The 16,458-nt window shown below is 29.4% G+C and overlaps 1 protein-coding gene across 1 annotated transcript; it reads left to right on the top strand.

Moving 5' to 3' along the window:
* The first annotated feature begins 357 nt into the window (after positions 1-357).
* Positions 358-16,098, top strand: LOC139901174 (uncharacterized). Its single transcript, XM_071883907.1, has 4 exons — positions 358-846; positions 997-1,777; positions 14,795-15,117; positions 15,253-16,098. The coding sequence occupies exons 1-4, from the start codon at positions 358-360 to the stop codon at positions 16,096-16,098; spliced, it is 2,439 nt and encodes an 812-aa protein (XP_071740008.1).
* The last annotated feature ends 360 nt before the right edge of the window (positions 16,099-16,458 follow it).

Genomic DNA, 16,458 nt, shown 5'->3' with positions numbered 1-16,458 from the left:
ATTACCCTGTTGACCAATTTAAGTATTAAGTTCTTAGTCAATAACCCTGTAGATAATTAAACTACTTGCAGACCCTATGACATGTTTCACTCAAACACTATATGGGCTCATTTTGCAATTAACCAGGTTTCCTAATAAAAACCTATTGTTTCCTTCAGGTATACATATAATCGAGTTTCAAAAACGTGGGCTTCCTCATGTACATATGCTGATTTGGTTAACTCGCGACTGCAAATGCAAGAGTCCATAAGACATCGATGACCTCATATCCGCTGAGATCTCATCTAAGACTGACGACCCAGAAGGGACAAAGCCGTTAGTGAATACATGTTACATAGACCATGTGGTGGAAACAACATGGATGCACCCTGCATTATTGAAAGAAAATGTTCAAAACATTTCCCTAAACCGTATTGCGTAGAGACAACAATAGATGAGGATGGATACGCAAACTACCGCCGAAGGAAAAATGGTGAAACGGTTACTAAAGCCAAAACTACACTTGACAACAGCTTTGTTGTCCCTTACAATAGATACCTCCTACTAAAATACAACGCACACATAAATGTAGAATGGTGCAATAGATCTCGGGCTATCAAGTATTTATTTAAATACTTAAACAAAGGCCCTGACCGAGCAACAATTGTTATACAGGAAAATTTAACTCAGATAGAAAACTCCTCAGTAGAAAAGATTGTTGAAGTAGACGAAATAAAAAATTATTTGGATTGTCGTTACCTGTCTCCATGTGAGGCTGTTTGGAGAATGTTTTCGTTCGACATCCACTTTTCTCAGCCATCCGTGATAAAGCTGTCATATCATTTACCAAATCAACAAGCTATTACCGTACATGATTCAGCTAACCTCCCCGCGCTTCTACATAGAGAAAGCATAAAGGAGACAATGTTCACTCAATGGTTTGAACTGAACAAGCTAGACGAGAATGCCCGATAGTTTACATATGCTAAAATCCCTATTCACTATGTATGGAACCAGGACGCAAAAGAGTGGACCCCTCGAAAACAACGGCGATGCATTGGACGGATTGTGTACTCAAACCCTGCATCGGGCGAGCGTTATTATCTCCGTATGTTGTTAAATATAGTGAAAGGTCCCCAATCATTTGAAGATATCCGTTCAGTCAATGGCATATTACATCCCACGTTCAAAGATGCTTGCTTTGAATACGGTCTCATAAATGATGATAAGAAGTGGACGGAAGCGATAGACGAGGCAACATTATGGGCTTCTGGTTCACAGCTTCGCGATTTGTTCGTCACAATTTTGCTTTTTTGCAACGTCAGTAAACCTCTCAAACTTTGGGAACAACATTGGGAGGCCTTATCTGATGACATTCTTCGCAAGAGGCGAAAACTGTACAACTACCCGGACTTAATCCTGACTGAGACTCAGATTAAAAACTATTGCTTGGTCGAAATAGAAGCTATCTTGAATAAAAATGGTAAAAGTCTAGCGGATTACCCGAATTTACCCCAACCTGACCAATCTCTACTAACGCATATGGACAATCGACTAATTCGAGAGGAATTAAACTACAACCTGCAGGAAATGAGAATCTTACACACCACGCTTCACAACTCTCTCACCCCAGAACAACTAGCCATTTATGAGAAGGTTATTGCAGCAGTCACACAAAAGAAGGGCGGGCTTTTTTTCCTATATGGCCCTGGTGGTACAGGAAAAACGTTTGTGTACAACACCATATTGACCAAGCTGAGATCAGAAAAGATGATCGTCCTTGCGGTAGCATCATCAGGTACGCCCATTTTTTTTAAAAAAAAGCAGCTGTGCAGGATATGTACCTCAATATTTACTACAATTAATAATTAAAAAACAGTCATTCATTATACATAAATGTCTAGCGCCTACTATTTTGGTACTGTTTACCCCCAGTTTATAATTATAAGGTTTGTGTTTACACTTAGCCGTTTATTTACTATCACATTAGACATTTGTTACCCCCTTATGTGAAAGGACCCGTCCTAATCCATCCGGACAAAGTCCATATCGATTACAAACGATTCACAATAGTTGGTTACATCGCGAGGTACTTGACCTCTATATGTTACATTTTACAAACATTGCATTCGTTTTTAAAAGACAAACTTGCTTTATATCGAAAACTGATGACATGCAAATCATCTCATAATATATTCAACTATAATTGACTAAATAATAATCTTGATGAATTCAACAACTCGAATGCAACGTCTTTTGAAATATGTAATGAATGACTCCAAGTAATATCTTTAAAATGAGCAAATGCACAGCGGAAGATTTCTTTCGTACCTGAGAATAAACATGCTTTAAAGTGTCAACCAAAAAGGTTGGTGAGTTTATTAGTTTAACATAAATAATCATTTCAAAATTTTAATAGACCACAAGATTTCATATTTCCATTTCCTCATAAACATACGTCCCATGCATAGAGACAAAAATATCATTCATATGGATTGAACACCTGGTAACCGACATTCACAATATGTATATAAGAATATCCCCATCATTTCGGGATCCTCCTTCGGACATGATATAAATTTCGAAGTACTAAAGCATCCGGTACTTTGGATGGGGCTTGTTGGGCCCGATAGATCTATCTTTAGAGTTTGCGTCAATTAGGGTGTCTGTTCCCTAATTCTTAGATTACCAGACTAAAAAGGAGCATATTCAGTTTCGATCATTCAACCATTGAACGTAATTTCGATTACTTGTGTCTATTTCGTAAAACAGTTATAAAAGTTGCGCATGTATTCTCAGCCCAAAAATATAAAGGGTAAAAAGGTAAATGAAACTCACGCATATAAATATTTTGAAACAGTTAATAAAGCATTTGCATGTATTCTCAGCCCAAAAACGTAAAGAGTAAAAGGGAGCAAATGAAACTCAAGCATATAAATATTGTAAAACAGTTAATAAAGCATTTGCATGTATTCTCAGCCCAAAAATGTAAAGAGTAAAAGGGATCAAATGAAACTCACCTAATGTATTTTGTAGTAAAAATACATATAACGACATTACACAACTGAACAATGCAGGGTTGGCCTCAGATTCACGAACCTATATCATTGATGTATTTATTAATATACATATTTGTAATTAAATAAATATATCTATAATTCTATTAGTTATATCATTTTATATTAATATTATATATATATATATATATATATATATATATATATATATATATATATATATATATATATATATATATGTTTCATATATTCCTTTTTGTATAGAAAAATATAAATTTCATTATGTTATCTGTATTGAATATATTTTTATATAGTTTGTTTGTTAAATATAATGTAGTATTCTTAGTAATGTTAGAAATGGCAAGAATGATAATAATGATAGTTCTTATTATTATTAAATGAGATAATAATGTTAATAATTATTCTAATGATTATGATAATGATAATGATAATGAATATAAAAATTATAATTGTAAAATATGAATTTTACTGTTAATGATATTTATGACACTGATTTTAATATCTATATAATACCTAATACATATTATGACAATAATAATAATACTAATAGTCGTGATACTGATAATTGATAATAACAATGTTTATATTACTAATACTAATGATAATACTATAATAATAATAATCATAATACTATAAATTTTTAAATGCTACAAGTCTTAACTTTTAATAATCAAATCCTAAACTTTATTATATTTATTAAAATAATAATAATAATAATCATAGTTACAATCTTAATAATAATACTAATACTTAAGTACAATACAAATACATAGATAATAATAATATTAGTAAGGACGATATTGATAATAATTATTTTTATGATAATAATAATAATAACAATAATAACACTAATAACAATAAGGATTATAATCATACTTAACACATTAACAACTAATAACAATCATAATAATAATAATAACAATAATAATAATAATAATAATAATAATAATAATAATAATAATAATAATAATAATAATAATAATAATAATAATAATAATAATAATAATAATAATAATAATAATAATGAAAGGTTAATGATTATACCCTTTGTAGCATTAAAAAAGAGATAAACTGCTCGAGACGGGACTCGAACCCGCGACCTTACGCCCACTCGAAAACACTCCAAACCATCTGAGCTAGCCTTTTTATCTGTTATTAATCGGATTGCATCTGTATATAACACTTATTGTTTTCAGTTTCTATTTCCCTCTTCCTCTCAACTCCAATCGAACACAGAACCAACTAATTCAACAATTAGTTTATTAGATTTACTTAAAACTTGCATTTGACCCTGGAACATTCATTGTTAACATTTGAATTGATCAATAAAAGAGAGAAAAAAAAATCAAAAGAACTGCTACTGCAGTTCACGTAATACAAAACAAAACAAAAATGGTTTTTGATTTTAAGATGTTTTTGGATAAAACTTATAACACGAATTAGGTAGTCCAACATATTTAGAAACTTTCTGTATCCTTTATTGAACCCATAACCTTGAAACCAATTCAAATTTATTGATGAACGATTTCTTTGACTTTTTGAATAAGAACTTTGACTCAAGAATTCAAGATCAAATCGAAAAATTGATTCATGAAACTTTACAGGTAACTTGACTAAAAGGTTTCTAACAAAACTACACTTTTAGATTTTGTAATGCGTTTAAAAATCAAGCTTTTCAGAAATTTAAACTTCAAACAGAGTTTACCTGTGTTCTTCATTATTTCTGTTGCAATTCGTTTAAATAAAAGCTGATATGGTTAATGATAGTTGATATTTGGTAGTGTAAAGTCGTTATGCTTTGTTTAGTAACAGAATTGGACTCAATTATAGCAAAAGTGATCGACAAAAATAAATAGGCAGAAAATTAAAATAATATTTGTTTGAAACCGATGGCTACCAGATTTTTGGATAGTTCCTTGATCGAATTCGTGATTAGAGACAAGAATCCAATTAGATACAGTATGATAGGTATATGAAACTGCTTTTTGATTCTATGCAGGTACGTATGATATTATAAATTATTAATTCTAATAAAAATTCTAATTTAATTAATAATTAATTATATTATTATTATTAATATACAAATTTATATAATATAACGTATATGTATATATATTAGGATATATATATATATCTATATATATTTATTTTATACATCTGTATTTATTTATGTATATATATTAGATTCTTTAATTTTTGATATTTAACAAGTATAATTATATAATTAATATAATAATTGATAACTAATATAAAAAATGATAATTTTAAATAATTTACTTATTAATAATCATATTAAAATGATAATACAATCTTATTAGTTATAATAATATTAATTATGCAACTCTTAATATCTATAAAAGTAATGATAATAATATTAATAGTAACAATAATTATATAACAAATCATTTGTATCAAATTTTCTATATATATATATATATATATATATATATATATATATATATATATATATATATATATATATATATATATATATATATATATATATATATATATATATATATATATTCAATAATTATAACACTGATATTTATATAAATATTTATTCTAATACTAGTAATGAAAATAATAATAATAATAATAAGGCTATTAGTAAAGATAACAAATTACATGTATTAAATTCCATATCTATACATTATCTTTAATAATATAACTAATATTAATCATTAATGTTAGTAATGAAAGTAATAATAATATTACTATTACTATAATATCTATATTTTAACTTGTTAATAGTATATTATAATTATGTAATATTTAATTATAATAACTTTCATTGATTATTTATTATTTATAATCATATAATAATTACACATCGAAATCATATATATTTATATATAAATTCATTTTGAATTACACTTAAATATTTTGTATCTTATTTTGCTTATTCAATCCTAATGTTTAAACTATATTTTCAATTTATTATATATATACTTATATTTATATTTACATATACACATTTATATATTTATATAAAACAATTGTTCGTGAATTCGTCGGAAGCAGTCGAAGGTCAAATGAATTCATGTAAACTGTTCCAAAGTTTTTGAGACTCAACATTACAGACTTTGCTTATCGTATCGAAATCATGTAAAGATTAAGTTTAAATTTGGTCGGAAGTTTCCGGGTCGTCACAGTACCTACCCGTTAAATAAATTTCGTCCCGAAATTTGAGTGAGGTGGTCATGACTAACAATAAAAATATTTTCATGACGAATATGAGTTGATAAATAGAGTTTTATCATCATTGAGTAATATAGTTAAAATAATTCGATTATTCGAAGAGTACGAATGAAGCTATCGCCAAAGAGTGAAATTTAGAAATCAAGATTCGTCCTAACTTTTGACGTGGTTACGGTTGAATTAGAAAATAAGGTATGTCTTAGCTTTTGACGTTGTCTTGATTGAATTCCGGAATTCAGGGGATTTAAAGAAAATCTTCGAAATCTAAAAGATTTGATTCTTCGGCGAGTAAAGAAATTAAGATCTCTATAATTAATGCGGAAATCTACCTTGATTTCTTTACCTGATATTTTTACTATAAATGAACTTCTTTCGTTCCATTACTCTCACCATTCCTATACTTTCTTCCTTTATTCCTACTTCTAAAATATTATAGAAATGCTCCATCCAGTTCTGATTCTTGATATTTTCCTATCTATGTAACTGTCATCCTTCCTTTCAATTTTCCACCAGAAAATCTGTTTACTTCTACTATTGCCTTGGGGGAATACTATGCTTAATTATACCGTGCCTTTATATTGCTATTCGTATTAATATCCACGGTTTGTAACTTCTGTGTTGTTATTTGGTTTTATATCTTCCCTTATGTTTCAATGTTATTGCTTTTATCTCCTATAATTATTGTCATCCACAGTTAATGCACTCTCTTAATTGCTGCAATTTGTACCCCCTTTCTATTTCGGAGCTTCATGCATTTGTTTACTTTTCGCAAGTAACGGTCCAGAATTCATAGGTATGGAGTTTTGAATGATTATAATGCTCTAAGCAGGAAGGAACGTGACAGCATAATTTGATTTTCAAATTCATTATAATCACGGAGAATAGAACTATCAAGAATATGTTTTCTTAATTTGTTCATAAGTTAAGCAGAATGACAGAGTTATGTAACATGGCACATGATGACGTTATAATCTGTGAACCATCATGTCCCATTTAGATACTCAGCATGATTTACTGTAATATAATCACGTTGATCAAGTGTCATTATATTATACTAACTCATGCATCAGTTCCTAACATTACTTCAATAACATTCATATTTTAAGCTCGAAAGTTTACAGAATATAGAAACTAACAGTTTCTGTATGATGTAACACTGATATCATGATGAGATTAATGATTTCAGATAAGAATAGTTATGAAAATATCTTCAGAAATATAGAGGATATTTATAATGAAAGATACGATACTATCTCATAATATCTAAGATCAGAGGATGATAGAAACTATTGTCTGCAAGGGTTCAGAGTAAGGATCAAGATATTTACTAAAGGCTTTAACAGACATTGAATCATTTGGATCCTTTGAAGTCAAACTTATTCTTTGTAATTTGTCTATGGCTTTCTTCATAATTCCGCATAATCTGCTTTTCGGTACTAAATTTTCTATTGAATGTTTCCAATATAATGATATACAGGAAGCACGAAGAGGTATATAATTTCGGACGAGAATATTTATGAAAATATCCTCAGAAATACCGAAGATATTGATGATGATCTTTTGGAATTTCTAAGTTCGATGGTTGATGGAGAAAGATTTTCCGCAAGATTTTAACATGACTTCGGAGCAAGATAATCTCTAAAGATTTCAACGGATCCAGAATTACCTGAATCCTTTGAATATAGGGTTTGGTCCTTGTATTTGTCCTTCGTCTCCTTCATTGGTAGCTCAATCTGTTTTTCAATACCCATTTTTCTATCGAGCGTTCCTAACACTCCTTTCTTTATCATCAATCTTTTGGTTGTTTAGACCATCTACCATTTTTCTGTTTCCTCTGCATTTAATGCAATGATATCTAAATCATCGGTTATTAATTCGAGGTGGTTTCAGGAGGATTGTGCTTTTAGATGATTAAACGCTGATGGTAATGTGGTGGAATATAAAAGGTTCCCTGGTAACAATAAAAGAGCACGCGTATATATCAACATTATATTAAGAATGTTTCGTACGAACGGTCGAAGTTGTCTTGCAGGAGCTGTGACAAAGCTGACTATCTCGAACAGCAGATGCAAAGTTATTTTCGGTAATATTAACGCTAAGGGAATTATCACAGCTACGTGTTAAACGTTTACTCAGGTTCCGAGTGTTTTCAGGTGCATAACTATATGCATAAATCTTTCCTTCCTTTAATGAAGTGCGGTTGATTCATCCTACCGATTGAGGTGTTTTCAAGAATCATGAAAGGTTTGAACGCAGATTGTAATCGTCAAGATACAAATGAGGTTTAAGATGAAATCAAGTGGCAAACTTGAAGAATTGTTTAGTTTCATATGTTATAATCAATATTTTAATTCATTTTAATTGTCCAATGTTATTAGTCCACCGTCGATGGTCCACAGTAACAGTCCAGTAATTCAAATATAGTTTAAAATATAATATTCGAATTAATTAATAAATATCGTGACCCGTGTACATGTCTCAGACTCGATCACAACTCAAAGTATATATATTATTTGAGAATCAACCTCAACCCTGTATAGAGAACTCGATCATTACTGCATATAGAGTGTCTATGGTGATTCCAAATAATATATATAGATGCGTCGATATGATATGTCAAAACCTTGTATACGTGTCCCGATATTTAAAGTGCGTAAAATAAATAACAGAAATTAAATGACGATAATTAAAGTGCGTAAAGTAAATAACAGAAATTAAATAACGATAAATAAAGTTGCGATAATGTAAATTGCGATAAATAAACTGCGATAAATAAATTGCGATAATTAAATGGTAATACGGAATTAACAGTTAGCTAGGAACAGTTAGCTAGGATTTTGTTAGCGTGGATTCTTAATAGAATTTCATATTGTTAATTAATCTGTTTCTAATTAATTTTTATTGTGTCCATTATTTCTTCATTATGCCACTTGTTGGATTCTGATAGGTCAAAATCCAAATATGAAATTGAACTTGGATGAAAATAGTTATTCTTTGGTGAACAGATTCGTATATCGGTGAATGTAAGTAGGATAGTATATGACTGTTGAATTAGATTCAAAGAATGTACAGTGTACTTATTAATGTGAAATCTAAATATTCCTCGGGTATTACCTACCCGTTAAAATATTTTCACCATTAACAGTTTGTACAAGAGAATTTTTAACTACAATCTTTATGAAAACATATATACATATATATTTTCTTCAGATGTATTTATAGATTTAATGAGTTAATATGATATTAAACTCATTTGCTTTTCAGTTGGAACTAGAATAAATAATCTCTAAAACTTTAGAGATTACATATTAGCCATGTCGAACGAAGATAAATGAGGTAGAACGATACGTAGAACAAAGATCATACTCAAAGTACAGATGATGATATTGAAGCATGGATTGTTGATGGTACTGATGCTGTTATTGATGGTACTATTGGTTTCGGTGCTGTTGCTGAAGCTGGTACATTTTGCACCATATTCTCCTAATTGATTATTCGAGCGCGAAGTTTGTTGACTTATTACTCCAGGATGTTTGTCGGTTGGAACGAGCGGATGAATAAGATTCAGAATTGTGGTTAGAATATAATCTTGTCGAGTTACCCTAGAAATGAGATTGAAAATGGTGTCTCGAACAGGTTCGCCGGTAAACGCTTCAGGTTCATTGTCAAGAGGTGAATTCGGTTAATGGAAGGGATTGCCTTCTGCGCGTTTTCATTAATTAAGCCAACTACGAACCCATCAGATGATTTGATAATAGCTGATTGGTTGATTCATGTCGATGACACTGTTTTCAGAGATTAGGTGAACATCTATGTCGGAATAGCTGTCGGAATAACTATCGGAATAGCTATCGGAATCTGAGGGACTCGAACTGGTTGCAGGATTCATCTTGTACGATCAGATGAAAGATTTTTCGATAAGAAATGGATTATAGGATGTAGATTAGTACCCTGCAATACATAATTTTCATATGCATATATAATACTAAAATCCCATAAATTACTGAAGAATCTACGAAAGTTGTCAGGCAAAGTTACAGTAACAGATATGCTAAGATATGAAGTAGCAGGTACGCTAGGATATGAATTTTATCTATACACTATTCATGCAGTCAATGCAGTAAAACGTGTCTAGACTAAGAATGATAAGCAAGTGATTCTCTAAGAATGATAAGCAGGTAATTTTTGACACAAAATGATAAGCAAAACTTTTGACATGCAGACACGGTCAAAGTCCAGACTCACTAATGCATCCTAACGACTCATTAGTTAGACACACTAATGCAGACATGGTTCGCTAAGACCACCACTCTGATACCAACTGAAAGGACCCGTCCTAATCCATCCGGACAAAGTCCATATCGATTACAAACGATTCACAATAGTTGGTTACATCGCGAGGTACTTGACCTCTATATGTTACATTTTACAAACATTGCATTCGTTTTTAAAAGACAAACTTGCTTTATATCGAAAACTGATGACATGCAAATCATCTCATAATATATTCAACTATAATTGACTAAATAATAATCTTGATGAATTCAACGACTCGAATGCAACGTCTTTTGAAATATGTAATGAATGACTCCAAGTAATATCTCTAAAATGAACAAATGCACAGCGGAAGATTTCTTTCGTACCTGAGAATAAACATGCTTTAAAGTGTCAACCAAAAAGGTTGGTGAGTTCATTAGTTTAACATAAATAATCATTTCAAAATTTTAATAGACCACAAGATATCATATTTCCATTTCCTCATAAACATACGTCCCATGCATAGAGACAAAAATATCATTCATATAGATTGAACACCTGGTAACCGACATTCACAATATGTATATAAGAATATCCCCATCATCCCGGGATCCTCCTTCGGACATGATATAAATTTCGAAGTACTAAAGCATCCGGTACTTTGGATGGGGCTTGTTGGGCCCGATAGATCTATCTTTAGTGTTCGCGTCAATTAGGGTGTCTGTTCCCTAATTCTTAGATTACCAGACTAAAAAGGAGCATATTCAGTTTCGATCATTCAACCATAGAACGTAATTTCGATACTTGTGTCTATTTCGTAAAACAGTTATAAAAGTTGCGCATGTATTCTCAGCCCAAAAATATAAAGGGTAAAAAGGTAAATGAAACTCACGCATATAAATATTTTAAAATAGTTAATAAAGCATTTGCATGTATTCTCAGCCCAAAAACATAAAGAGTAAAAGGGAGCAAATGAAACTCAAGCATATAAATATTGTAAAACAGTTAATAAAGCATTTGCATGTATTCTCAGCCCAAAAATGTAAAGAGTAAAAGGGATCAAATGAAACTCACCTAATGTATTTTGTAGTAAAAATACATATAACGACATTACACAACTGAACAATGCAGGGTTGGCCTCAGATTCACGAACCTATATCATTGATGTATTTATTAATATACATATTTGTAATTAAATAAATATATCTATAATTCTATTAGTTATATCATTTTATATTAATATTATATATATATATATATATATGTTTCATATATTCCTTTTTGTATAGAAAAATATAAATTTCATTATGTTATCTGTATTGAATATATTTTTATATAGTTTGTTTGTTAAATATAATGTAGTATTCTTAGTAATGTTAGAAATGGCAAGAATGATAATAATGATAGTTCTTATTATTATTAAATAAGATAATAATGTTAATAATTATTCTAATGATTATGATAATGATAATGATAATGAATATAAAAATTATAATTGTAAAATATGAATTTTACTGTTAATGATATTTATGACACTGATTTTAATATCTATATAATACCTAATACATATTATGACAATAATAATAATACTAATAGTCGTGATACTGATAATTGATAATAACAATGTTTATATTACTAATACTAATGATAATACTGGTAATAATAATCATAATACTATAAATTTTTAAATGCTACAAGTCTTAACTTTTAATAATCAAATCCTAAACTTTATTATATTTATTAAAATAATAATAATAATAATCATAGTTACAATCTTAATAATAATACTAATACTTAAGTACAATACAAATACATAGATAATAATAATATTAGTAAGGACAATATTGATAATAATTATTTTTATGATAATAATAATAATAACAATAATAACACTAATAACAATAAGGATTATAATCATACTTAACACATTAACAACTAATAACAATCATAATAATAATAATAACAATAATAATAATAATAATAATAATAATAATAATAATAATAATAATAATAATAATAATAATAATAATAATAATAATAATAATAATAATAATAATAATAATAATAATAATGAAAGGTTAATGATTATACCCTTTGTAGCATTAAAAAAGAGATAAACTGCTCGAGACGGGACTCGAACCCGCGACCTTACGCCCACCCGAAAACACTCCAAACCATCTGAGCTAGCCTTTTTATCTGTTATTAATCGGATTGCATCTGTATATAACACTTATTGTTTTCAGTTTCTATTTCCCTCTTCCTCTCAACTCCAATCGAACACAGAACCAACTAATTCAACAATTAGTTTATTAGATTTACTTAAAACTTGCATTTGACCCTGGAACATTCATTGTTAACATTTGAATTGATCAATAAAAGAGAAAAAAAATCAAAAGAACTGCTACTGCAGTTCACGTAATACAAAACAAAAAAAAAAGGTTTTTGATTTTAAGATGTTTTTGGATAAAACTTATAACACGAATTAGGTAGTCCAACATATTTAGAAACTTTCTGTATCCTTTATTGAACCCATAACCTTGAAACCAATTCGAATTTATTGATGAACGATTTCTTTGACTTTTTGAATAAGAACTTTGACTCAAGAATTCAAGATCAAATCGAAAAATTGATTCATGAAACTTTACAGGTAACTTGACTAAAAGGTTTCTAACAAAACTACACTTTTAGATTTTGTAATGCGTTTAAAAATCAAGCTTTTCAGAAATTTAAACTTCAAACAGAGTTTACCTGTGTTCTTCATTATTTCTGTTGCAATTCGTTTAATTAAAAGCTGATATGGTTAATGATAGTTGATATTTGGTAGTGTAAAGTCGTTATGCTTTGTTTAGTAACAGAATTGGACTCAATTATAGCAAAAGTGATCGACAAAAATAAATAGGCAGAAAATTAAAATAATATTTGTTTGAAACCGATGGCTACCAGATTTTTGGATCGTTCCTTGATCGAATTCGTGATTAGAGACAAGAATCCAATTAGATACAGTATGATAGGTATATGAAACTGCTTTTTGATTCTATGCAGGTACGTATGATATTATAAATTATTAATTATAATAAAAATTCTAATTTAATTAATAATTAATTATATTATTATTATTAATATACAAATTTATATAATATAACGTATATGTATATATATTAGGATATATATATATATATATATATATATATCTATATATATTTATTTTATACATCTGTATTTATTTATGTATATATATTAGATTCTTTAATTTTTGATATTTAACAAGTATAATTATATAATTAATATAATAATTGATAACTAATATAAAAAATGATAATTTTAAATAATTTACTTATTAATAATCATATTAAAATGATAATACAATCTTATTAGTTATAATAATATTAATTATGCAACTCTTAATATCTATAAAAGTAATGATAATAATATTAATAGTAACAATAATTATATAACAAATCATTTGTATCAAATTTTCTATATATATATATATATATATATATATATATATATATATATATATATATATATATATATATATATATATATATATATATATATATATATATATTCAATAATAATAACACTGATATTTATATAAATATTTATTCTAATACTAGTAATGAAAATAATAATAATAAGGCTATTAGTAAAGATAACAAATTACATGTATTAAATTCCATATCTATACATTATCTTTAATAATATAACTAATATTAATCATTAATGTTAGTAATGAAAGTAATAATAATATTACTATTACTATAATATCTATATTTTAACTTGTTAATAGTATATTATAATTATGTAATATTTAATTATAATAACTTTCATTGATTATTTATTATTTATAATCATATAATAATTACACATCGAAATCATATATATTTATATATAAATTCATTTTGAATTACACTTAAATATTTTGTATCTTATTTTGCTTATTCAATCCTAATGTTTAAACTATATTTTCAATTTATTATATATATACTTATATTTATATTTACATATACACATTTATATATTTATATAAAACAATTGTTCGTGAATTCGTCGGAAGCAGTCGAAGGTCAAATGAATTCATGTAAACTGTTCCAAAGTTTTTGAGACTCAACATTACAGACTTTGCTTATCGTATCGAAATCATGTAAAGATTAAGTTTAAATTTGGTCGGAAGTTTCCGGGTCGTCACATTATGTACTATATTAGCCATGTATAATTATACTGATAACGTTAAACCATGCAGTTACCATTGTATTGTCGAATACATGTTTACCCTTTTATATGAAAACACATACTTTAACAATTTACATTCGCAGGAATCGCATCGTTGCTTTTACCAGGAGGCAGGACTGCTCACAGTAGATTTGTCATCCCATTAGAACTCATGGAAAATAGCACTTGCGGTATAAAACAAAAAACACACCTGGCTGATCTCATTCAGCAAGCACGGTTAATAATTTGGGACGAAGCTCCCATGATACAAAAATATGCATTTGAAGCATTGGATAAAACCTTGCGGGATATTTTAGGCGCTCAAGATGAAACAAACAGAACCAGGCTCTTTGGCGGGATGCCGATTCTATTGGGAGGTGATGTTAGACAGATCTTACCGGTCATCCCCAAGGGCAAAAGACAAGAGGTGGTGCATGCATGCATTAACCGTTCTAACCTGTGGAATCATTGTCAGCTACATACACTAACACGAATTATGCGGGTCAACGAATACGCTCCCGACGATGCCATTGATACAAGAAAAAGGTTATTCAATAAGTAGGTGCTCGATATTGGAGATGGCAACGTCCCAGCGTCTACCCGAGACAGGGAAGATGAGGCTACATGGATAAAAATTACCGACGAATATATTGTTGAATCAGATACCTCCCCAATTGACACTATTGTGGACACCATATTCCCAGATTTCATAGCAAACCATCAAGATGAAGACTACTTACGCGAAAGGGCAATTTTAACTACACGAAATGACGATGCAGACCAGATTAATAAACGCATGTTCAAGAAACTACAATCTCAAAGTATAACATACCAAAGCTCAGATGAAATATGCAAGGGATCAATAGATGCACTGGAGCAACACCAGGCATATCCGGTCGAGTTTTTAAATAAACTGAATTTCACCGGCATCCCACCGCACAAGCTAAAACTGAAGATCGGTCAACCTATAATGTTGTTACGGAATTTGTACCCCAGCGCAGGCATGTGTAACGGAACCCGGCTTATAATTACTGACTTTCAGAAATTCGTGATTCATGCCCGCATAATTACTGGCTCGCATATAGGGAATACGGTCATAATACCTAGAATAGTCTTAACCGCTACACAGTCCAAATGGCCATTTGTTCTGCAGTGCATCCAGTTTCCCGTTAAACCATGCTATGCGATGATGATTAACAAGAGCCAGGGACAATCCCTAGAATTAGTGGGCCTATACTTACCAAAACCGGTCTTCAGCCATGGGCAGCTATACATGGCAATGTCACGAGTCACTCACCCCGATGGCCTGAAAATAGTGATGGTCAATGAACTATACGACGGGTTACAGAACCATACACGAAATGTCGTCTACAAGGAAACATTCACAAACCTACATCCTACTACTTAAAGGTTCATCATCACTCTCTTTAACCAATTAATTATATACTGTCCTTCATTTGCTTATAAGTTATAACATATTTATGCTATTAATTAAAAATATACAATTAATTGAAACACGGGTGATATTCGTAATAACAGCCACGGTTACTTCCTACTTTAACAATATGTACCCCTACAATTAACTGGTTCAGGTGAACTTTTATTTCAGGCATCCCCTACAAATGGGAACATTATAAAATAGCATACGCGCATTAATATGGTACATTACTACTCCTCACTTTTAATTTTACAAATTATACTTTTACTATTTTGGCAGTCATGGACTTCGTTGTGTTATTTGAAACTTAATTCAAAGATATAGGATATA

The sequence above is a fragment of the Rutidosis leptorrhynchoides genome, chromosome 3 (assembly GCF_046630445.1).
Source record: "Rutidosis leptorrhynchoides isolate AG116_Rl617_1_P2 chromosome 3, CSIRO_AGI_Rlap_v1, whole genome shotgun sequence".
In the NCBI taxonomy this organism is placed as follows: Eukaryota; Viridiplantae; Streptophyta; class Magnoliopsida; order Asterales; family Asteraceae; genus Rutidosis; species Rutidosis leptorrhynchoides.
Note: the sequence above shows the minus strand (reverse complement) of the source record. Positions and strands in the feature narration are given on the sequence as shown.